Raw genomic sequence first — 25,940 nt, 5'->3', positions numbered from 1 at the left:
GTTTTGCCTCTTTCTGAGTTCCGTTTTTTTGGAGGGAAAAATCCGAACTCCACGTGCAAACTCGAACCTATCCGAGCCTGCACATCCCTAATATATACATATATATATGTAGATCAAAACAGCTACAGGTAAAGTTTTTGTACAGTTTACTCCACTGACGCACCATACATGGGGAAACCCATAAATATACCATATTTCAGGAAAACAAACATTTGCAGTTTCAGTTTTGAAAAAAACGCTTGCTGCTGGGGAGAGGGAGTATCCCACGCCCCTTAACAGGCCCGCCCCCTCAACAGACCACACCCCATTAGGGCTGCTTCCAGAAATTTCCCGGGCTGGTTTTCCATTCCAATCCGCCCCTGGTCCCAGGGACCCATCACTTTAAAAATGTGGGGTCCTACCTCACCGTTTCTGGGTCTTATTGGAATGTATGGTTTTCTGTGATATCTAACAGAGAGAAATAATTGGAATAAACAGTATTGTAAAGCAATATTTTGCTTTATTAAATTACTAAACGTTAATACAAGCAACAGAATATTGGAACTGTAAATTTTTCCATAATGTAATAGTATGTTGAATAGAACTGCTCTATACAGGTTGAGTCTCCCATATCCAAATATTCCGAAATACGGAATATTCTGAAATACGGAATTTTTTTGGCATGATTTAGATAATAAAACCTTTGATTTTTGATGGTTCAATGTACACAAACTTTGTCTAAGGCACAAATTATTAAAAATATTGTATAAAATTACCTTCAGGCTCTGTGTATAAGGTGTATATGAAACATAAATGAATTTCATGTATGTACACAAACTTTGTTTGAGCCACAAAATTATTGAAAATATCGTATAAAGTTACCTGCAGGCTGTGCGTATAAGGTGTATATAACACATAAATGCATTCTGTATGTATATTCGGGTCCCAGTCCCAAGATATTTCATTATGATATGCAAATATTCCAAAATACGGAATATTCCGTTATCCAAAATACCCCTGGTCCCAAGCATTTTGGATATCGGAGACTCAACCTGTACTAAACAACAAGTTTCTGTAAATGTGTTATTAACATTTCAATCTCGGGCATAAGACTCAGACAGCAAGGTACATGCCGTTGTGTCATCAATTGCCCAAAACATATTAGACCTATAATACTGAGCCATTGTAACATATTGAACCAAAGCTGTTTGTTAACATCTTAGGACCAGTTATCTACCCACACAGTAATAAACAGCAATGGTAGAAGCTTTTCTGAAGCAAACATTGCCGTGCCTGATACACTAGTAATACTACTAATAATAATATGCACCTCAGACTGTCCCACGTGGCAAAGCCCTTAAATGCACCTCATCCATGTCACCGGAACTCCCAACACGGCCATATGAATAAAGAAAAAAAACATAAAATTGTTTGTATAATATATAGGGCCTGATTCAGACCCACTCGCAAGCGGGTCGAAGGTGGCCCAGTGCGCAAGCGCAAGCCCCGTAGCGAGTGACAAATAACTCGCTCCGGGGCTCACATCAAAACGGGGCGGCTGTCGATGTTGATTGACAGCTCGCACCGTTTTGTAGGCGGGGGGGGGGGTGTGGCTGTACAAATGGATGCCTGTCGTTTGTCGGCGGCCCTACTGACATCACTCGTGATATCAGTAGTGGACTTCCTCCTCTATTAGAGCAGGAAGTCCACTCGGGCTTGCCAGATCTGAGACCCTACCACAAGGTCTCCTCGCACTCCACTTGCTCTTGTTCATATATGGACCCGAACCTTGCTACTGTGAGCACCCTGGTGATCTCATTGACTACAGGTTGTTTTATCCCTTCCCACTTCAAAACAGCGTAATACATATATACCTGCAGGAGGTGAAGGCTGATTACAGTAAAATGCTTCGGCCCTAATCAAATATGCCTTAAACATTTTCAGTGATAACAAACCAAAGCACTTTAAACACCTATATATACAATTTCCAATGCTATACCTCACTGTTATTCTGCTCTGTAATGTTGCGATGTGATAGCGGGCAATTGCCATTGGCTATGTACATTATTATTATTATTACATCGCCCCCGATAGGGGACTTTAGTTCATAGACTAGTAAAAAAAATTGCAGTTGATCTTGGCCATATTATATGCTTGCTCCGCATTCAAAGCGCTGCATATCTTTTTAATGCTGGAAAGGGATTACGAACAGATGCCGTAGGCGATGAATTTCACACTTTAGAATATTGCAGATAGTTGGCCTCTATATCTGATTTAACCAGATTTACTGTTGTGTTTTTTCAAAATAAGACAAAGCTCCAGTTCGTTTTTTTTTCCAGCGGTTAGTCTATGTGGCACTAATGTTATTCATCAGGGAAAATGTCTGTGTTTTCACTTTTCTGCATTTATTTAATTCCATTTCATGTCTTAGAGAAAAATCCTATTTTATCTATTATATGATTATTAGGGCAATGCAAATCAAATCCACTATCAAAGCATTAGGAAAGCCAGCCGCAGGCATTTGTATACACAAAGGTGCTGAAGTATGCAGGGCTTTTTCTCTTGTGCTGTAAGTGTTCAGACATGAGATGGGCCCCTGTGTGGAAATCCCATTGCTCCTGTGTGTGCTGTTTTTTTATTTTTATAACAAAGTGGTTTGATAATTATGGTATTTTTCGACGTGTTCTGTTTAACACAGATTGGACTTATATTTGGTGTTAAGCAGGGGCTGCCTTACAAGGCGAGGATGTTATAAATGGCAATATAATGAGGGCGCACTGTATATGAATTGTATTTTGATCAAAAATTTTCAATGAAAAACTTTTTCAAAACAGTGCAGGTGACTAGTAACTTTCAGTTTCAGCAGTCTTACCTGCTCTCTGTGTAATTCTGCCTATGCATAAAATAAATCCCTTTAGGGGCTTGATTACGATGATGTGTTCACCATACAAAAATAAAATGTCGGCCAGTTTAACAAAAAAAAAAATAGATCCGGGTAGTCAGCTAGCCGGCAGCATTAAGCAGATACCATATTGCTGGCTCAACATTGGGGCTAAGTGGCGGGTAGTAGGCAAAAGATATAAAGTGATTGCTGATTATGGTGAGTGTTTTTTGTTTTTTTTTAAGCACCCTTGTTTCTTGTTCTGTATATTGTCTATATGAGGTGTGTTTTCCTTATTGTCTGTTTATCTTTTAAATATACTGTATGTTTTTTCTTTGTGAGTGTGGTGTGATTGTGTGTTTTTGTTATTTTTTAAGTGTTTTATATTTTAAATTAAAATGACAAATCTTAATAAGCAGCCGCAATTTGATACACTTGTAACAATAATGAATTGACTACATGGGTCAAGGTGCCAACTCAAAGCTTAGCCCTCCGCACTTGCGTTATATGTCCTTTTCTCATTGGTCGTTATGTCAACATGAACATAATGTTGACAAGTAGAATAGCGACCATCCATTTTACGCTTAAGGTGCCTACACACACAGCAATGTGCTCACAATCCCACGATGTGTACGATTTCCCCATGAACTCTCCCCGGGAGCTCCCCGGCAGTCGGGGGCACGATTTGGTCTGACAAAGCTGCCAATTTGACACACGATCTATCGTGCCTCCTAAACTATCCAGTGCATCGTGACTTCAGATTGTCAGATCTGCTCTACAGCAGGGCAGATCTGAAGATGCGTTGTGCGACCTGCGGGGATGCGCATCGCATCGTGAGTGGGGACTCACAATTTGGGCATATTTTTTACACTATCTGTCGTTCTGATGTGTCGGAATCGGCCAGATCGGGTAAAATATCGCCATGTGTGTAGGCACCTTTAGCAAATCATCGGGACAGTCACAGCACTGCTGCACTGCAGTCAGTGTGCTGCTCAACTTTACTCTATGTGAGGAAGTTTTTATTCTCTCCCCTCCTGTTCAAGAATCCGCCCCATTTCCTACATGAAGCACCGCCCCCTTCCACCCGTGAAGCCCCGCCCCTTTCATTCATGAAGCTCTACCGTATGTCTGGAGTTTTTTTCTCCAAGTCTCAAGTGTCCACCCAGCCCCAGTCAGTGTGAGGAATTCGCAGAGCTTTGGAGGGAGGGGGAGATCAGCATGCACACCAGGCTGTGCTGTCACTGGGGCAAGCAAAAAAGAAAACTGTCTCAACAGGTGCCCCAGTGCCTGCCCGCTACACCAGCTATTCTTGTTGCACTTTCACTCATGTCGGACTGTCTGTCAGAGAGGGACCACGGAGCCTCTCCAGTCACTCTGGCTGCTGCAGGTGCGTGAAGGCAGGGAGGAGGAGGTGACCGGCCCCTAGCTGCTCTGGGAGGAGGGAGGGAACTATGCTGCTGCCGCCTGGCCCATAGACAGTGTCAGGGTAGCGGACGGAGGCCAATCTATCTGCACTCAGCTCAGCCGCTCATGGAATTTGCCAAAAAAAAATGTTCAGTGGCAGTGCTTGAAGTGCCGGTATACCATACCGTTGTATACCGGCTCACTTCGAGCACTACGCTAAAGTGAAGTTATAAGAAACGTAAAAAACGCACCATCAGCAAGCACCTGCAATAAAAAAGACACCTCACCCATACTTGCAGACCCCCCAAAAGTCTATTTAGCTACTTTTTATGTTTGTACCCGCACTTTGCACTTTTTCGCCCCATTTTCAAAGTGCTTTTTTTGTTTGGGGTGTTCCTCATTTTTTTTTAGGGTTTCGGTGATGCAGTTAACCTTTGGGGGGCTGTCCCAAGGGTGCAGAGTGGTTTCCCCACCTTTGCACCCCAAAATAGCGATTTTGCACTTGTTTTCACCACCTATTAAGAGGCGAATCTTCTTCGCCTATTACATTGCATTGACTTTCCGCGTACGCGAAAAGCGGTTGGAATTGAATATGGAGATCAGTTCCCACCTGGCGAAAAATCACAATCGGCGATACTTTTTCGCAGGTCTTGACTTTTCACTTCTAATTGAATACGGACCTAAGTCGCAAAGCAATGCGACTAGGATGCACCAGTTAGACACTGCCGATTACTTTGATATGTGACACTTGTATATCTGTGTGCGTCCTAGTCGTATCGCATTGCGACTTAGATACATTTTTGGGAAAAAAGACGCCCGGCGCTAGCAAAGTCTCACGGGACCTGGCGCACCAGGAGGGGCTGTTCGCCGAGACCGCAGCAAAGACGAGTGAGGACACATCTGTACTAATTAGATTCTACTTTATAGCAATTATTTTAATCCTAAGTACCTAGCACACTATTAGTGAATTAAGGCATTAAATTCGGGAAAAAGTACTCAAGCAGTAGTCACTGCCCATGGCTGAGTGCCTAAACCATATTGCGCTTGTAAAACGTATTTAACTTTTAATCGATAGATGTGTAATTCTTTGTTTTTGTGTATTGTTTTAATTTACTTCTGAGATGAAGGTTATATGTAACCCTTTAAAAGTTGCAGGTGTCATCATCAGCATCAGTGTTTGGGGATGGTTCCAAGTCTCATTAGGTTGCATCTCCTGGAGACTTGCTACTCTTACTAATACTTGTCCGTTCCGCCTCTCCAAGTATAAGGGGTTGTAAGTGTAGGATCCACAGAAATCTGGTACTGGACTCATTTGGGCAGACATGCACAGACAGAGATGCATATATTTACACCGCAGAAGTCGATGTACACCCAAACATAGAAAAGGCCTGTCTGTGTCTCATCTCTACTGTATTTGGTCCTAAAATCAGTGGATTGGTTTGTCAACTGATGATAATGGGCCTGATTCAGAGATGAAGGCAGACTCTATCGCATCTTTTGATGCAGTCGTGTCTCGTCTTTATGCTAATAAAGCTACAAATTCCACCCCCTGTGTACCAGCATGCATCCGATGGTGCAAGGACTGAGACGCCCACTTAAGAGATTGCATCCGACGGTGCATCTTTAGGTACACCGTCGTAGCAGTATCAGTCTCACCATCTAAACTTGCACTAGCCCTACGGCTGAGTATGGCCTCCTGTGTGAGTGACTGTGCGTCTCTGTGTGTCGGTTTTGCCACCCCCTTGTTACCATCCACTCGCCTCCCAGGAACGCCCACTATAATTCCCAGTACCGACGGCTAAATCTGTGCTGCGCCTGTGTGAGGAGACAAACGGGACTCGTGCGCAGTGTTGATTACGTCCATTTGCGTGCGACATAAACACTACGTCCACCTCATACTACCTACTTTCCTGGAACGGCCAAGAGCCTCCCAGCCGCCCGGAAAAGTGAGCAAGTCTCCAGGTTAGCTGTCTACCCCCCATGCTGAATCGCGCCATTGTGGCCCCGCCCCACGCTTCACAATGCCGGTAATTTCGTCACTGTGTAGCGGGGGCAGGGCTACAATGGTGCAGTTACGCAGTCACGCCCCCTGTGTGTGTGTGAGACACACGCAGCACACATACATACATACAGTACATACACACACAACATACTGTACTTACAAACACACACAGCATACATACACATAGCATACTTACACACACCCTAATTGCCGGGCTGCTGCTGCTGGGTGGCCGTGATGATCCTCCCTCAGCTCCCACTGGGAGAGCTGGGTGTGATCGCGGCTGGTTTAGCTGCCAGTGTTTCCTCGTCGGGTGGTATGAAAGCACCTGGCGCAGAAGCGCTGACAGCTGAACAGGCAGAGGCCGGGCAGCTCCGATCATGGGTGGCCACAGATGGTGGAGAGACGGAGACCAGGCTGTCTCCGGCTCTGAAAAAAAATATTGTGTTGGTCGGGGGGGTTTCTGGGTACTCGGAAACCTCCCTGCATGCATAAGTGTATTGGAATTATATTTTACTATTAAAATCAATCCTATGTGCTATGAATAGACACAACTTCAAAACGCATTACCTATTTGTACATAGTATAAGTAAAGTGTCATATAATCAAAAGAGAATATTGTCATGACAATGTTAGTAATATATGCAAGTGGCATTTACTTTTTATGATTTCATCTAATATAACATTAAAATGTTGAAATTTGTTGAATCATAAAATGGTTACCTCATATTTGTGTTAAAATTTTATGTCAATTAATCTATTGAACATAATCAATGACATAATTTGTAGACAAAACACATCTTCATAAAATACATATTAATATTCAATAAAATTTATTAGTATTCTCACAAAGTTCAACATGATTCCAACACAAACAATGTTATGTAATATAATCACAAAATCCATATACATATTTTGATGTCAATAAATACATTACCCATAAAAACACATATAAAATAATAAAAATCTAGTAATACATAAATAATTGTAAATGGTTACCTATAAAAAAAAAACCTGTAATTTCTCATTCAGACCATAAGGAACCCTATACAGTTCTCTATTTAGTAATAATTACCTAGTCCTTAAAACCTAACAGCACGTTGAACAGCTTTATTATGTATTTGAGCATAATTCCTCATTAAACTTAAAAAAAAACCAAAAAAAACATTCTTCCAATTTCTCTTGTGTTCAAGCATTCCAATTATTAACTCAAATTTCGTTTTCCAATGTAACCCATAACACATCCACATTTTGAGGCTCGTACTGGCCTGCCGGGCAGTCGGGGCATTCCCCGGTGGGCCCCAGGGACTCTAAGCCCCTCCCCGTACCACGGGAGGGTGGAGCCTATAGCGTTGTCAGTGTCCACAAGGTTATACTTTTCACACAAAGATGCAAGGCAGGGGCCCCCAATGGTAATATGTTGTTTTTATTTTTAACCCTGGGACTCTCACAAACTCTGCAGCACTCGGTTGAAGGGAGCGGAGCCTTCAGTGTCGGGGGGAGGGGCCACTGTGCACTTCTGCCTCTGTGACTATTTCCGTTGGCTGCTGTGCTTGGCACAGAGAGGGGGGGGCGGGCTCGAACTGAGTGACCAGCCCAGGAGATTTCTAAATTGAGAGAGCAGCAGCATCAGCACTGCCACTACAGGGAGACAGGAGCAGACTGGAAGAGCCCACTATCAGCTGGGGAATGGAAATCTGTGTGCCAGCACCCCTGCAGGGGTGAGTACAGGAGTTTATAGTATACTGTATCTGCGGCTGTTACCATATCCCCCATCCCACCCCCTGCAGCTCATTGTCATTCTGTACCACAAGGAACAGCACAGGGGCAGTGCGGGATTAGTACTAGTAGTTACCCTGGCTGACTCTGCCATCACCTCTCCCTCTCTCTTGTCCTCACCTCTCCCTCTCTCTTGTCCTCACCTCTCTCTTGTCATCGCCTTTCTCTCTCTCTCTCTCTTGCTTTCACCACTTACTCCCTCTTTCTTGTCCCCACCTCTCTTTTCTCCTTCTTTCTCTATCTCTCTCTCTCTTGTCCGCACCTCTCTCTGGGCCTGATTCAGCTTGGATCGGAGTTGCAAATACGCTCACAATCGGGCGATTGTTGCGTACTGCGTATACATCGCAGTGCGCAAACTAGTCACTAGCAGAGGTTACGGAGACCCATCGCAGAGTGACTGACAGGAAGTGCCGTTCGCAGGGGGGGGCGGGGGGGGGGCGGGGAAATGCAGACGTGCCAGTGCCGTTTCAGTGGCATGCATAAATTAACCACTGCAATGCCATACGCAGTGTGTGGTCCCATAGCGTACGTGGCTGTTAGCAATTTCTGAGTAAGATCAGGGCTTGTGCAACTGTGCATGAGGCTGCGATGGTACTCGATTTGGTACTCGATTGTACCGATGGTTTCGCTATTCTGCTAAGTATTATTGTGCGTATGGTAGAGTGAGCGTCCTTATGTATTGCTGAGTTTGCATTGTGATCGCAGTGGATTGGCTTGCTATCGCAGTTGAACTGCGTGCGTACCCAGTATTGCGATCCGTAGTGAATCAGACCCTCTCTCGCTTGTCCTCACTTCTGTCTCTTTCTCTTGTTTTCAGGGAAAGTGCTGGACACTACTGGGGTGAGCTGTAATAGTAGTTGCCCTGACTGACTCTCCCTCTCTCTCTCTTGTCCTCACCTCTCTCTCTTGTCCTCTCTTGTCCTCACCTCTCTCTCTTGTCCTCACTTGTCCTCACCTCTCTCTCTTGTCCTCACTTGTCCTCACCTCTCTCTCTTGTCCTCACTTGTCCTCACCTCTCTCTCTTGTCCTCACCTCTCTCTCTTGTCATCACCTCTCTTGTCCTTACCTCTCTCTCTTGTCCTCACCTCTCTCTCTTGTCCTCACCTCTCTTGTCCTCACTTCTCTCTCTTGTCCTCACCTCTCTCTCTTGTCCTCACCTCTCTCTCTTGTCCTCAGGGACAGTGCGGGAGACTACTGGAGTGAGCTGTACTAGTAGTTAACCTGGCTGACTCTCTCCCACGTCCTTTCCTCTTTCTTGTCCCCAGCTTTTTCTGGGGTCTATTCATGTAGGTTTTGCGGTATGAATGGCTACTATTTGGTTCGATGTGATATATAGCTGAGTTTAGCAGCAATTCATATATACTACCTTTCCGGCGAAGCGATGCAAAATCCAGGGCACCGGCGAACCAGTCTTCAGCTACGGGCCTTGGAGACCGCAATATAGAATCCAGGATCTCTAGTGCACTTGCGTCGGCAGCACAGTTGCAGAACAGGAACAAGGGGGAAAGAGCAGGCTGACGGAGTCGTAGGCAGCGGGCGGTATACCCATATGCCCGGTCACTTCTTTAAGCGACACAAAGAACAGTGCTGCGGCTGGGTGGAGGCAGAGTGGTCGGCTGTAGCGGCAGCAGTCTGGAGGCACCCGGCGTATGCCGTGTCTCTTCAGCTATATACAAAACAGCAGGGCGGTGGAGCTGGGGCAGAGCGAGCCATCAGTGAAAGCAGCAGGGAGACCAGTTAAGCAAAGTGAGGTGACCCAGCATATGCCAGGTCACTTCACTATTATACTCTAGTCTCCGGGAATGTCCACAGTCGTGGTAACACACAGGGAGAAGGGGAAGTTTTCTCCCTGGCCACTGCTGATTGGCCAGTGTTAGGGAAGGGGGCGGGGAGACAGCTGCCTTCCTGGTCTTCTTCCCTCAGGAGGCTGTCACCGCCTTCCTAAGTTTGAGAAAATATTTTAGAAGAGAAACGGAAAGCTGAGCTCTCTGTGCTTCTATGAATTGCTCTATCCCTACTAGTGTATGGGGAAGCGATGTGTATACTAATCAGGGGCACCACTGGGGAAATCTGAGATTTCTCCACGGTAATCCCTTCTATGAATAGGGAGAAAGCAGTGAAAAAGCCCTGTTATCACTGATGAAGGGCTTTTTACTGCTACATGAATAGACCTCTCTCTCTCTCTTGTCGACATCTCTCTTTTGTCGCCATCCCTCTCTCCCTCTTTACTTTCCCTCTCTTGTCGCCACCCCTCTCTCGTCGCCATCTCTCTTTCGTCGCCACCCCTCTCTCTCTCATTACCTCCCCTCTCTCTCTCATTACCTCCCCTCTCTCTCGTTGCCACCCCTCTCTCTTGTCGCCACCCCTCTCTCTTTCGACCTCACTCCTCTCTCTCGTCCTCATCTCTCAGGGGACGGGATGCACTAAATGAAATTACAATAAAAACTCTGTTTCCTGGGTTTTACCGCATTTTCCATATGCACTATTGGGTGGGCACCGGGGCTCCGATGCGGAGGGTACCAGAAGTCCAGGGCGCATCATTGATCACAAAGGACAGCTCTTATCGGAAGAGCTGTCCTTTGCGGTACTGATCGCATATGTTAGTGCATATGCGAGCAGTACGAATGCGATGTCTGGCGGGATGTACCACACTATGTTAGTGCATCCTGCCCCCTGTCTCTCGTCCTCATTTCTCTCTTTGTCTCTCGTCCTCATGTCTCTCTTTCTGTGTCTCGTCCCCATTTCTCTCTTTCTGTCTCTCGTCCCCATTTCTCTCTTTCTGTCTCTCGTCCCCATTTCTCTCTTTCTGTCTCTCGTCCTCATCTCTCTCTTTCTGTCTCTCGTCCTCATCTCTCTCTTTCTGTCTCTCATCTCTTTTTGTCTCTCATCCTCATCTCTCTCTTTCTGTCTCTCCTCATCTCTCTTTCTGTCTCTCCTCCTCATCTCTCTCTTTCTGTCTCTCCTCCTCATCTCTCTCTTTCTGTCTCTCCTCCTCATCTCTCTCTTTCTGTCTCTCCTCCTCATCTCTCTCTTTCTGTCTCTCCTCCTCATCTCTCTTTCTCTCTCCTCATCTCTTTCTATCTCCTCCTCATCTCTATTTCTATCCTCATCTCTCTCTTTCTGTCTCTCCTCATCTCTCTCTTTCTGTCTCTCCTCCTCATCTCTCTCTTTCTGTCTCTCCTCATCTCTTTCTGTCTCTCCTCCTCATCTCTTTCTCTCTCTCTCTCTCCTCATCTCTCTCTGTCTCTCCTCCTCATCCCTTTCTGTCTCTCCTCATCTCTCTTTCTGTCTCTCCTAATCTCTTTCTGTCTTTCCTCCTCATTTTTCTGTCTCTCCTCATCTCTCTCTCTCTCCTCATCTCTCTCTCTCTCCTCATCTCTCTCTCCTCCTCATCTCTCTCGTCCACCTCTCTCCTCATTTCACTCTCAGCCTCATTTCTCTTTCTCGCTCTCGTCTTCATTTCTATCGCTCTCATGTTTCTCTTTCTCTCTCTTGTCCTCATGTGTTGCTCTCTCTTCTCATCTCTCTAATCCTCATCGCTCTCTCTTGTCCTCATTTTTCTCTCTTTTGCCAATCTCACTCTTTCTCATCCCCATCTCTCCTCCCTCCTGTCTATTTTTTTTCTTTTTAATGTTATTTTATGCATTTAGGTTTGTTGTATTTGTGATGGAATATTTTAACCTCCTGTGTGTAATGGCAGTGGTGGCCCATTTATTTCAAAGTGAATGGTAGGGGGCCAAAGAGGTGGCCCACATTTTTTAAAATTGTACCCAGGCCCCTTTTATTCTTCTTTCCTTTTGGTGGCTGGCTTCTACTCTTCCGCTTTGTGCTGCCACCCTTCAGGTGGGCCCTACCATTGTATTCCCCCTGTGGGCTTTTCTTAGCTCAGTCCGACACTGCACATTTTACCATATAGATCACAAAAATAGTTTTGCAATTCTTGAATGTGTGGCTTTCCAATAGATAATAATAATTTATGTAAATGCTGAAATTCGAGTAACACTGTGCAAAGGTTATACAGACCGATTTCAATTGTTCTCCTGACTTCTCTGCATTTGGTTATCCTACTAGGTATATACATTACAAGATATACTATCTGATATTTTACTCTTGCTACTGGAAAGATTAAAACCAGTAGACAAAAGATAACAGTTTGCATCAATTGTACAAAGTACTTTTTTTTATAACTTTACCAGTAGTAATAATGTCAGTATGATGAAGGAAAATCTAGGTGTATCTGATTTTATAAATACATTTTAAATTGCTTTCAAAAAAATATAAATGCATCTAATTAATTTATTTCACTATTCCATATCAGTCACAGATCAACTATATATGGGGGGGAATGTAATAGGGTCCGATTTTCAGGCAAGTTTTGGGGAGATTGTAGTCACTGTATGTACAGCCATGGCCAAAAGTTTTGAGAATGACACAAGTATTGGTTTTCACAAAGTTTGCTGCTTCAGTGTTTTTCGACCTTTTTGTCAGATGTTACTAAAAGTAAAGCATCCTGAGACCATTCATGTGTGCTTCTCAGCTAAGGGAGTGGGCTCACTCACAATTTTGCCTAAGAACACAGCCATGAATAGAGGATGGCACCAAAACATCCTCCAAGAGCAACTTCTCCCAACCATCCAAGAACTGTTTGGTGTCGAACAATGCCTTTTCCGGCATGATGGAGCACCTTGGCATAAGGCAAAAATGATAACTAAGTGGTTTGGTGAACAAAACAATGACATTTTGGGTCCATGGCCAGGAAACTCCCCAGACCTTAATCCCATTGAGAACTTGTGGTCAATCCTCAAGAGGCGGGTGGACAAATCAAAAACCCACAAATTCTGACAAACTCCAAGCATTGATTAGGCAAGAATGGGCGGCCATCAGTCAGTATGTGGCCCACAATTTGATTGACAGCATGCCAGGGCGAATTGCAGAGGTTTGAAGGGTCAACACTGCAAATACCTAATGTAATTGTCAATAAAAGCCTTTGACACTTATGAAATGCTTGTAATTTTACTTCAGTATACCATAGTAACATCTGACAAAAAGGTCTAAAAACGCTGAAGCAGCAAACTTTGTGAAAACCAATACTTGTGTCATTCTCAAAACTTTTGGACATGGCTATAATAGAATGTGAGTACAGCGTAACTTGCCAGAATCTTGACAGCACCATTTTTAGCGCGACACACATGTCCTCCGGATGTTTGTAATTTGATACATACAAGTTGCCCGATGCAATAGCCTGCGAGTTGTAAACTAGCAGAAATTGCACCAGAATAACCGGCTACTAATAGACGGTCCAGAAGGCAGCTAGGTAGCTGGTAATGCAGCAGACTCAATGTGCTGGGCGTGCTCCATCTGTTTAAATTTTCTTATAAATAATTAAAAGAAAAAAGAATATGCATAGGGTTCCCCCACCTCTGTGGTTAACCAGCACTTGTGCATAGGCTGGTACTGGAAAACTGGGGACAAATTAAAAGTGGGGCCCTGGCAATTTTTCCATTACCAGCACTAGGCTTGTCCAGCTAGGGCTAGTTTAACCATAGACAGTTGTGTGGGGGTCCCGGCACCATCATTCCACTAGTTCTAGACCAGTTAGCACCAGGGCTGGATTCCCCAAGAGAGTGAAGACAAAAAAAAACAGCCATGAGAGCCCCTCTCTTGGGTCCAACCATCCTTAGTGCCAGTAGCACTAGGGACCCCTGGTGGTTTTGGTGGGAACTGGGGTAATGGTTAATATTAGAATTAATATTGTTTTTATAGGTGAAGTAGTGGCCCACAAGTGCTAGCGTGTTCGGGCATCATGGGCTTGCTGGCACCTACAGTTCATCTGGAAAAAAATTTAAATAATAGACAGGAGTCGTACACCGTAGAACATTTTTTTTTCATCAATGATCACTCCCCCACACAGTCCTTGTTTACCCATTTTACTAAACACTTATTCCAATGGGATGTTTCCTCTTCTGTCCATGTAGAATTACAAATACTTGGCAAAAAGAAACCCTTATGGGCGACGCAACTTGTACATTTAGTTGGATCTGAACTGAACCCTAAATATTTTTAAAAATAGAAAATGAAAGATCCTCTCTTGTGCAAATTAAATAGCTTTTCTACTTGTCTGATCCAAGAAGTTTGCTTTAGTCATCCATTAACTGCATCAGTCCAAATTTTACATTTGCTGCTCTCCTTAAATAGCTCCTCTTCATGGGGCACAGGTATCTGAAATGGAAGAAAGAGGGAGAGTTTAGTATAGTACATACAAAGTGGTTTTCCTTAATAAAGGATTAGAACATAATCAGACAATGAATAAAACATTGATGTCTGTACAGTAATTGTCCAATTTTTTTTGGAGTCCAAATAAAATGCACATATTTATAGTATATATCCAAAAAGTTTCTCTACTGGCCAGTTTCCTAGTCTATCACCTTTGCTCTCATCTAATATCATGGGTTATATCACTTTAATTGAAGAATTCTAACATTTTGCAATGTGTCTTGGGACACTGGGCCTGATTCAGACCCGGTCGCTAAGCTGCACTCGTTCGCTAGGGGCAATTATCACACATCTGCGCATGCATCACAGTACGCTTGCGTGAACCAGTCACTGCGGCTGGGAATCGTGCGCTCATAGTACACAGACTGGACGCTACTTTGGGTGACAGCGCCGTTTGAGGGTGGTGACAGAGGAAGGTGCTTGTGAACAGAGGAGTGGATGTGCGAACGCAGGCGTGTCTGAGCGTCAAAACAGAGTTTAATGGGTGTGTATAATTAGCAAAGTAGCATCAGTGAACACGTCACTTGGTTGTTTTTTTGCCTGAACTGATCGCAGTGCTTGCGGTGGGGTAGGGACTACCTCAAGTGCTGCGTGCAACTCTGATGGGTCTCGATGTTACCGATTAATCACACACTTCTTGGAGATGACGTGTGCTACGAGAGAAAGGTGGCCGGCTTTATACTCTTGTGTACACTCACTGCCGTCGCCCTCTAAGATATAGAGGGCATCCTTAAGCCAGACAGTGCGATCGTGGGATTTGCATACCCGGCAGCTTTTGGCAGCACGCGAGCGCAGCTAAGCGACCAGGTCTGAATCAGGCCCACTGTTTTTAGATTTTCTGTTTGATATTCCTAGTGTGCTCTAATATTTGAAGCTTTTGTTTTTCCCTACATGCTTTTTTGTACATTTTAAATTCAATAACATGTATTACGAATATAGACTGACAGTTTGTTTAGAATTGTCATAATTAAAAAGATTTGAAGCCTGTTTTTCTTTTACAGTACTAACATATTTGACAGTGTATACAGGGAACATTTAATTTTTTTTTACAAATAGTCAAATTACTGGGTGACTACTGTGTTCCTCTTTTTTCTAAAAAAAAAAAAAAAAAACCTTAAGAACCTCCCAATGCTTATTCAAAACTTTTTTTGTTTTTTTTTTGTTTTTTTTTTTACGACTATTACAGTATATGTTTTAGTTAAGGGCTCATAAAGTTATAAAGTTAATTCTCATTATTAATATTTTTGGGGGGTTTATGTATACAATTTTTTTTTTCAGTGATCCACATTCCAAGCTTTTATTTTACATCTCATTTTCATTAATCAGTTTATCTGTGTATTTCGATTTAAATTTGAGCAGTTACTTTTTGCAAACTTTTAATTGTATTGGAGCATTTTTTCTAATCCTAGTAAACTGGGTAAAGTGTGAATACTCCTTTTTCATGACAATTATCGAAATGTAGATAGCGGTTATCAACTTTTTTAATGTTTTCCACGTATGTAGCCATGATGCAGTGCCTGGGGCTATTCCATTGCGGGCAGCTTTCTATTCACCTCCTCCTGAAGCTCGAACAGAAATCTGCGTTAAGTTGTGCTTTCTGCCCTTATTGCAACCACCGCGATCGCTGTAACGCATGATTCCAGGTACTTATACCCGGAATCTATGGGTTAACGCGTTTTAGTCGCATATTGTAACAAGCAAGGAAAAAGGCTTGTAATTGTATAACTCTGGGTGATCTTAATATGTTGTTTAAATTTTATATTTCCCCTAAAAGTATTATCATTTAATATATATGTATTCTCCCACTGTCCCAAATATACATTTGCAAAACTTACATCTAACTACAGAAAAAAAAAGGGATTTTCCCTCCAGCACACTGCAGCAAAATCAACAAAAATACTTGAATCCTACATAATAATAGAAATTCAGAGGTATTGGTTACATACATTTGCAAATATATGAATAAGCGCTGGGCCAACGTCAAGGCTCCTCTATACCAGCGTCCCTAACATTATGGGGTTCTCAAGGCACCTCAACAGTTTATTTTTTTTATTTGATTTACCCACCTGTGCTCAACCATGGAAATCTCAAAAACCTGAACTGTTGGGGTGCCTTGAGCACCACATTTGGGAACCTCTGGGCTTACCAAATTCCTGAAACATCTCCTTAACTAGTTTATTTTAGCACCCCGCTATGCAGTTTACACGCACTTACAGATGTGTCCTCATACATCTATCCTCCGTGCGCTACATATAACGCTTGAGCGTTGTGCCACTCTGCAGCACAGAGCTTCTTTTCGTGTAAGTGTTTCCTTTAAAATGCGTCTTATTCGCAAAATGTTAATAGAACGTACAAGCAGCTTCTGCTGAATAAAATAATATGCTGCATGCCTATATTTTGGTTGTGACAGTGTAACATTTCGCATGCAGATGCAGTCGATCTGCACTTCTGAGTCACGACACGGTATGGCGCGACTAGAAGGGCTTTTTAATGCGCAAGGAGTCTAGATGTATGTGGACACATCTGTACATTTGGGATGCAGTTATTATCCCGAAAATTCACAATGTCAATAGTTATGATTTTGACATGGAACATGTTGACATCTGCAGGCTGTCAACATGTTCACAATGTTGATGTGTGACTTGCCGACATTCTCAGAATGCCGATAGCTAGGGTTAGGTGGCTGGAGGGGAGGGTTAGAGTAAGGCTGCAGAACCTCTGCAGGATCGGCCAGAATTCACCGCCAGCTGACCGCCATATCCGTAAGACACCACTGGACCCGCCAAACAAGGTTAGTCACTGCTGGACACCCGAAACATATTGTCAACATTTCATCAGTGTCGACATGGTCAATGTGAATGGGTTGGGTATTGGATGCTAGTGGTCAGAATCCCGACGCCTGAGGGTAAGTATACTTAAACCGTCCTCCTAACCCACCTTTCACACAGCCAGACCCCCCTTTCCATGCAGCCTGACCCTAACTCCACTCCCCTGCAGCCTAACCCTAACTCCCCCTGTCCCCGCACCGTAACCCTCCCCCCCTGTCCTCGCAGCCTAACCCTCCCCCTTGTGCCTAACCCTAATACTTACCATTGGAATGCCAGCGGTTGGGATTCTGGTACTGGGATTCCGAATGCTGTCGGGATTCCAGCGCCGGTATTCTGAGCTTCAGCAACCCTAGTGCCAGGATCGTAGCTACATCCCAATGTGAACATTACGGCATTGTTGACTGTCTCATGTCAATATTGTGAATGTTTACCCAACTCCTTACACTTCTCTTTCCTTTATATTAAAAACCTCTAACTCCAGAATAGATCAAATAACCCCTATAAGCACTGTTCCATTTTTTTATTTGGCTTCTCTGATATTGCATTATGCGTCACTTAACTTCATATGTGAAACGCTTAATTCCCTATTGATTGTAAACTTGCGAAACGCGTTGCCTGTCTGTTGATCCCCACTCTTGTTTTATTATCCCTGTTCCAAATAATAGAGCGCTACGGAGTATGTTGGTGATCTGCTAAATAAATAGCTGCTTTGGAAAGATAACAAAAGTCAACAGATAGTGTGCTGGACACATTACTGATTTATATTGCTGATTATAATTGCTGAAATATAGTTAGATTACTTAATATTTAATGTTATCTGTGTTTGCCGTTATTGGATGACATTACAGTACAGATGCAGATGTGGAGAATCACGGCAGAGAGGCCCAGTGGTGCAATTTCTGATTATACGTTTTTGGGATTGGCAGTACACCAAAACAAGTATTATAGAACTGTAATCTTACATATTAAGCTTTTTTTTTTTTTTTTAATCTAAATTGCAACCCTTATAATTATTTTATACATTTTCATAAAACGTAAAGAGGATGGAGGTATACCACATGCAATTAAAGCCAGTAATCCCATCTACAGAGCACTTAGTGATGCAGACTTGTAATAATGCAGCCTTGTTCCCTGTCACAGCGTAGCCGTGTCTTTGGCGTGTGTGGTTTCTTTGGAAATCCTTAACAACCACATTTTTCATCTGTGGCCTAAAGCTGAACAGTACTGTAATAATTTTGAGCACGTGAAAAAGTATCTTCTAAAACAATGTGCACTGGTTTCTATTGCTGCCTTAAGACCACTTTGATGCCACATGAGCACTAGATGTTTGTTGATTATACCCTGATGGGTAAAAACACAGATTTGAATTAGACCTTCTTTGTTCGAATGACTCTAAAGTACATTGCATACAGTGCAGAAATGTAAGGATTGCCATAATCTCCCATTCTCAGTGTGAACATTTTCTTGATGCTGTCTATGAAAGCTGTCCAGTGCACTGGGCAAATTGGGGCTGATGCACAGTTCGATGGAGCGCCCATTTGCGGAGCGTATCTTGTGTGAATTTGTGCTGCGAGTGATCTAAAAATGGCGGCACACACATATAGACATTGCAGAGATGAACACATTTCGACCACATGTACACATAAGAGGCAGAACAAATGCAGAGGATGGCACTCCCTACAGTCCCGATAATGGAACAGTATGTAAGCAAGGGTATATGGATAGAAGATCGACAATTTAAAGGTCAGCAGTCAGTGGGTCAACATGCAGTAGGTCAATCTGTACAAAAAGTGCAGGAGGTCGACAGGTTCAAATAGTCGATACAAAAATAGTCAAGGCACGTTTTCTATGTTTTTTCAATAGGGTTAGGCACTTGAGAGAGGCTTTAGGCTGCCGGAGGGGAGGGTTAGGCTTGGGCACCAGGTGGAGGGTTAGGATTAGAGTTAAAATACACACAAAAAAAAGTTGACCATTTTTTTGTTGACATTTTGTCCAGTCGATCTTTTGTCAGTGAACCTTTCGTACCTGTCGAGCTATTGTATGTCGACCATCTGGTTTCGACCCCTTGACCTTTAACATTATTGATCTTTTGTACCAAACCCTTAAGCAAAATGTCACTCGGCTATCTTGAAAAGAAAAAAAAAAGTTTTCTTTTTTTTTTTCTTTTGTGATCTGGTCATTAAATTGTAACCACCGCCTACATACACACAGCGAGGAAAGAGAATGCAGCCTATAGATTCCCTAGCAGACTGTGACATTAATGAGGCACAAGGTCTCATGCATAAGAATGTGGCCTATTCATCAGTAGCAATGACATTACTGATTTATGAGGCAGCGTCCTGCTTAACCTTAAGATGTTGCCCTGCTAAGATGTTTCAGTCTTTGTGTGACAGAGAGAGAGAGATGTCTCATATATTTCCACTGGAGTTTCAATCCCTACGCTCAGAAAGCTTGTCGATTTCACAGTTGCATCTGCTGACATCTGGCCTACACAGTTATCATATTCCTGGTGTATTCCTGTAATCTCCAGTCTGATGACAGAAACAGCTGCTCCTCTCTGTCCACTTCTAAAGAAACGTTTTTGACCTTCCTTGAAATTTTTTAATCGCACTCCTATAACTGTGTCTTTTGAACTGTAGTTGCCAGTAGCAATCTCCAGGGTGAACCCGTGAATGCTTGCTTTGATTTAAAACCCAATAGGGGTTATTTATTAAAAGTGGTACAGCAGAAATGGATTTGCTTTATTCATTGATTTCTTGGGGGGGGGGGGTTAAAAACCTTGCACCCCTTTATAGAAATAGAGCAGCCTGTGCTGTAAGATTCTTATTTCCTGAGTAAAGGAATTCTGTACCTACTATACAAGGACTTGATTCTGCATTGCACGCAAGACCAAATGCGGGCGCATCTGGTGGTCTTATTCATACTGTGCATGTGTCCCAGGCGCTATTTCAATCTTTATGAACGTACGTGTGATTCAGTTGTACGCGTCTCAGCTTACCTCTCTGCGCCCACTAAATGGGAACTTCTGTGTGGAAACTGGGTGGCAATAATGTGAACACGCACCAGAGAACCGTTCCGCGGGTCGTGGTGTGAAATGGGCATTTATTCAGAGTGACATAAGGCTTGCCTACGCCTTGTGAACGCAAAAGCCATTTCCTGCGCCTAGCCTGGGGTAGGTGTATTGCTGATGATAATGATGACAGCTGCTCTCTGGAACGGAAGACTAGAGAGGTGCGATGACACATGCATATGGCCGTATGTGTGTATATAGTCACATTAGCTTTTCATTCGCATATCGTTCGTATCGGCTGTCCGGCATTGCCTTTGCGCTACGTGCTGCTCAGAATCGGGCCCCAAGTCTTTGTTGATGTTACTAGTGCACCTTTTGTAGAGATCAAAAGCGTTGCATTATTTATAAATATGTTGCAAGCTCCGTTCAAGATACTAGAAGGCAATTGAACACTGTTTCTTTTTTTATCCGCTTTTTTATGTGATATGGAAGTTCAGTGATGCTGGGTACACACTAGACAATATGTCGTCAGATCCGACGGTTTGAAACGTCATATTGGGCACATTGTCTAGTGTGCACCCGCTATGTCGCTGACGATGTGTAGATATTTGCGCACGTCAGCGACATCCTGATGTCGTTAGCGAGGGCCATGCTGCCAAATGCAGCATGGCCCCCGCCGTTGCTCTGGCGCTGCCCGCATTGGCAAGTGTGTATGCACTTGCCGATGCCGGCTCCCCCGCTGGGTCCCTTTGCCGGCTATGTCTGGCTGGGTAAACATTGCTAAGTGTATACCCAGCTTGAGTGAAGCCATTATGTTGTTGGTAACGAGTATTATTGGGGTGGTTCCACAAACTTCAGTTTTAAGCATACACAATATAATCAGATTTACTTTGCTAAGGGGTTCAGTGTTCTCCCCAGAAAACTTTTCCAGCCTGGTGGCATCAAGAAGTAGCCGGGTGGGGGCCTTAATAATAGCAATAATTAAATGTTTTAAACCCTGACTTTATAATCATTTAAACTTGAAATAACATTTTATATATTAATTCTCCTCTTCTTATTAGAGGCCCAGTCGTCTGATTATGAAAAAGCTACAAAGTCTGTAGGATATGGTCCTTTTGATACAGCTCCCGGATACTGTCCCCACTTGCAGGCTCCCAAAGTGCCGGGTGGTAGGCGTTTCTTGCTGTGTGGTGCACCCGCAAAAAACAGCCTGGGGAGAACACTGGGGTTTAATTCATAAAGCAGTTTTCACCAGAAAAGGTACTTTCACGCTTCGTCTTATTTAAATCAGATTTTACGGACGATAACCTATACTGGATGTTAGTCATCGCCACCTACTATCCGGCAAGGATAAATTAACTGTACCGTTATTACAATAAGGGATTCTATTTACTAAGCAGTGATAGGAGACAGAGTGAAAAGTGACAAGATGCCAGCCAATCAGCTCCCAACTGTCATTTTTCAAACACAGCCTGTGAGATGACAGTTGGGAGCTGATTGGCTGGCACCTTATCACTTTCTTATCACTTTTCACCCTGTCTCTTATCACTGCTTAGTAAATAGACCCCTAAGAATTAAACTCTCCTTTCACTGCAGAATACGAAAGTCTCTCTTTGCTCTAGTGACTAGTTTGTATTATTGTATGACTAATGACACTAGTTTCTTCCTTTGCTTCTTTTAGACACACATTTCTAGGCTTCCTCCTGGTGCAGTGGCCGGACAGTCTGTAGCCATTGAAGGTGGTGTGTGCAGGCTGGAGAGTTCCCTCAGTTGAACAAGACTCTTCTGCTTTTTCCAGCTTCTTCCACACAGATAACTCACTCATGGAAATGTTTTGCTGTGTTCAACAACCGTCTGAAACTCCCTTGTCCACAGTCTCTTGTCATTGCACAATAAACACTGTATAAGCTGAACAGCATGCAGCTGTGTAACCTGTAGTCTTCTATTGTGCCACTGTGATGGCGTCATTATAATAATACACTTACATTAGACATAAATCTATATGTAGTAATTGGACTTAGTGTGAACTGTACATCTCCTTTTCCCTGAATAATTTGTTATTTTTGCTTCTAAAGTAATAGTGCCTGTTTTACATTTTGGATGCTATATACCTAATTATATTTTCCCTTTAAATTCCAGAATTGTTTTTTGAGTAATAGTGTGTTTTCGTTGACCTCCTTTCATACCTATTGCTGTTGTGTAGATATTTGTGCACAAGAAACATTTAATCTATTGCAAGATATTTTTTTTAAGGTGAATTTCATTTCTTTTACCCAATCTCCATTTAATTTATAATGGGCAGTGCCTGTTCTTTTGCATTATTGGTATCTTTGAATACTTTATTCCCCTGCAATTAAGGGGAGTGCCAACCTAAAAATCAATTGACTTGGGAGTCATGGAAAACATATTTATTGTATGCACATATATTTGATTAGGAAATAAAAATAAGGAAATATACACAATAGTTTTAAGTAAAAAAAAAAAAAATCAGAAGCTTAATGGAACCTTATATCAAGTATATTTAAATTTACAGTATATTTTAGATGGGATTACAAGAAAATCCACAATCTTATATGACAAATATTTGCTAGTACTGCTGGTCAATAGTTCAACTCTTGTCCATTGACGTTTTCTGCCAAAAAAGGAAACACAAAGTACTGTAGTAAAAAATTTAAAAAGTATGTAAAACTTAAAGTCTATGTACTGTAAATGGAATATAACCGCTCTGTTTGTTTAAATCTATTTTATAAGACTGCAAATAAAGTCAGCTATTAATATACATTGTATTGTGTTTGCAAGATTTTTCCAGGTGTACAGCAAATGTAAATAATCAAGAGGTTTTTTTTAATCTGTAATTGTATATATACTGTATACATCTCTCCCTCTCCCATCTTCCATATCCAAAATGCTTGGGACCAGGAGTATTTTGGATATCGGAATATTCCATATTTTGGAATATTTCCATACCATAATGTGAGATCTTGGGAATGGGACCCAAATCTAAACACAGAATACACTTACGTGTTATATACACCTTATACACACAGCCTGCAGGTAATTCTATACAATATTTTCAATAATTTTGTGGCTCAAAGAAAGTTTGTGTACATACATGAAATAAATTTTTCATATGTACCTTATACACACAGCCTGAAGGTAATTTTATACAATATTTGTAATAATTTTGTACCTTAAACAAAGTTTGTGAACAACCTGTAGTGAATAAAAAACATATTAATTCCTATTTTTGCGCACCAGTCCAGTATGTTAAAACTATTCTGCCCAGAAACATTCAGCAATCCAGTGCTGCTCCTCTTCATCACCTTTCCTCAAAGGCCGAATCTGGTTTTTCAAAAAAGAAGACACGGAGGCGCACCATAGTGTAGTACATTAAAATTCTAAAGTTTTATTTAAGGAGTAAAAAAACTTGAAATGAATGCCAAAACAAGTGCTTGGGAACACAGAACCCGGTCCACAGCAGCCACCGGAGCCCCAGGCGTCCTATTGCGTTCCAAGCCTCGTTCTGGACACTGACACCATCACGTCCACTTCTCCATTAGCTCTGCCCAAACGTGTTTCATCGCAAGTGGACTCCACTTGAAGTCCACTTGTGACGAAACGCGTTTGGTCAGAGAAAGTTCAAAAACTAATTTTCCATTTATAAAACATCCCAAAAATATATGTACAATATAATAAATGGCATGTTGTTATTAACCAAATTAAATACCACCAAGTGCATGATTATTCATTGGGAAGGGTGTATCAGAGGTTTTTTTCACTGTGTCCTGACATTTTTATCTTTTAAGATATACATTTTTCCCTACTTTTCACCAACTTAGAAGCTGCTAACTAAATCTGCATTAACCTACGGCTAATTGAATTTGGGCCAAAGTGTGTAGTCTCTACCAGAGTTTATCAGGTCAAATGTAGGAGATGTCTATCCCTATTATCAACACAAACCTGACATCCATATTGGTGGGAGCCCTTCTCTGTGAATTTTAGTTTGTTATGTAGGCTATCCTACATTACAGTATTTCAGTGTAAATATATAATTTTAAATATGACCGCGCGCCAAGTTTATCCTCATCTTAGATCCAGTAGAAGTAAGGGATTTGTCTTATAACAAGGGGACAAGGGGCTGGTGACCCCTACTGACGTCTGAGTCTAGAATGCAACCTGTCGCTATTTACAAAGCTACTATAGCTTTACAGCAATAGTTTCACACTATATTAATGGTTTTATTTTCTTCTTATTTAACAAATATGTAAAACGTTCAGATGACAGGTTAGATTTCTTCTTCACAATGTTTGCTGTCAGCTCCTTGAATTCTGCACGGACTCCTAGTTGCCTTTGACAATACAATGCTCTGTCTGCTTCAAACTTCAAAGGGAACTCTCACAATTTATCATGCTGTGCAGAAAGCGCTGGCCTGGCCATGAGAGTAGCTCTTTGAAGTTTATAACAGGTGTTTCACCACTGCATTTTCTGCAGACCATCACCCGCACAGCTGACGGCAATATTAATTCTGGTGTAAGAAAGAAGAACGCTGACATACCATTATTACAGTAAATGTTGATTGCTTAAAATAATCTATTGTTCATTTTTTTTAATATTGTATAGTTAACTATAGCTTCTTTTAATTAATTTTTATTTACGGCAATATTCCCGAAAAAGAAAGTGGCACCGTTAGCTTATTCCCTTCGGCTGTGGTAAAAATTAAAATCTTCTGAATATTGGAGGATGATGGGTATATAGGTCATGGGGCACTCTACAGACATCACTGGTGACTTAATATAATGCAGTACTTGGGTACACATAGACTACGTTGTACATGAGGCCCTTTAAGACTGTAAGCTCTAACGAGCAGGGCCCTTTTGCCTTAGGTCAGAGTCTGCCCTCAAGGCCCCCTAACGGTCCAGGTTTTAAGGATAACCATGCTTTGGCACAGGTGACTTAGTACTTCAGTGCTCAATCATGGATATCTTTAAAAAGTGGACCTTTAGGGTTCCTTGAGGACCGAATTTGGGAACCTCTGCCTTAGGTGCTTTTTCTTCCCTCACATATACCATAATTTCCTCCCCACTGCCTACAGCGAAACCTAACCCTTTTGTTCTGCTGCCCTCCTGCTTATTTGGGTATTTTGACTGCTGATGTCCATGTCCTGCAATGTTCTGTATCGTAGGTCACTTATTTCTTGTTTTGTCCATACTGTTTGTTTATGTACTTTGTAAGGCGCTGCTGACCCTTTGTGGCACCATATAAATAAAGGATAATAATAATTGTATAGGAACAATCTGCATGCATAATTGATCGGTCAGACTTATTTCACCATTTTATTTTTTCTACTTTGAATTAAAGTTAAATAAAATGCATTGCTTTTGAATTTGGTAACTAGGAGACGGAATCGGTATGTAATCCCAGGGGGGGAATAGCTGCCGGATCAAATACCGACAGTGGAAGCACGACAGATCAAAATCCCGACTGGGGCTGGTAAGTACCCTAACCCTCTCCTCTCACTACCATAATCCTCCCTTAGTTGTGCCTAACCCTATCCTCCCCCCCCAGTGCCTAACCCACCTTCCCGCACCCTAACCCTCAAGGGGAGGTGCCTAACCCTAATCTCTCCCTAGTGGTGCCTAACCCCCCCTTTCCCTAGCCTAACCCTCCTGAGGGTTGTGCCTAACCCTAAGTCCTCCCGGGGGTTCCTATACCTAACCCCTTCCCCCCCCCTTTTCCCCACGGCTACAACCTAAGATATCCAGCTTACTTTTGTTCGGTATGCCG

The 25,940-nt window shown here is 42.6% G+C and overlaps 1 protein-coding gene across 1 annotated transcript in view; it reads left to right on the top strand.

The window, feature by feature from the left end:
* TASP1 (taspase 1) overlaps window positions 1–22,937 on the top strand; it is a 191,395-nt gene extending 168,458 nt beyond the window's left edge. The window contains exon 15 of the mRNA XM_088479452.1: window positions 21,838–22,937. Coding sequence (XP_088335578.1) covers window positions 21,838–21,930 — 93 coding nt within the window. The 3' untranslated portion in view covers window positions 21,931–22,937. The remainder of the gene's footprint in view (window positions 1–21,837) is intronic.
* The last annotated feature ends 3,003 nt before the right edge of the window (window positions 22,938–25,940 follow it).

This window comes from Taudactylus pleione, unplaced genomic scaffold (genome assembly GCF_031769625.1).
Source record: "Taudactylus pleione unplaced genomic scaffold, aTauple2 ptg000235l, whole genome shotgun sequence".
NCBI classification, from domain to species: domain Eukaryota; kingdom Metazoa; phylum Chordata; class Amphibia; order Anura; family Myobatrachidae; genus Taudactylus; species Taudactylus pleione.
Note: the sequence above shows the minus strand (reverse complement) of the source record. Positions and strands in the feature narration are given on the sequence as shown.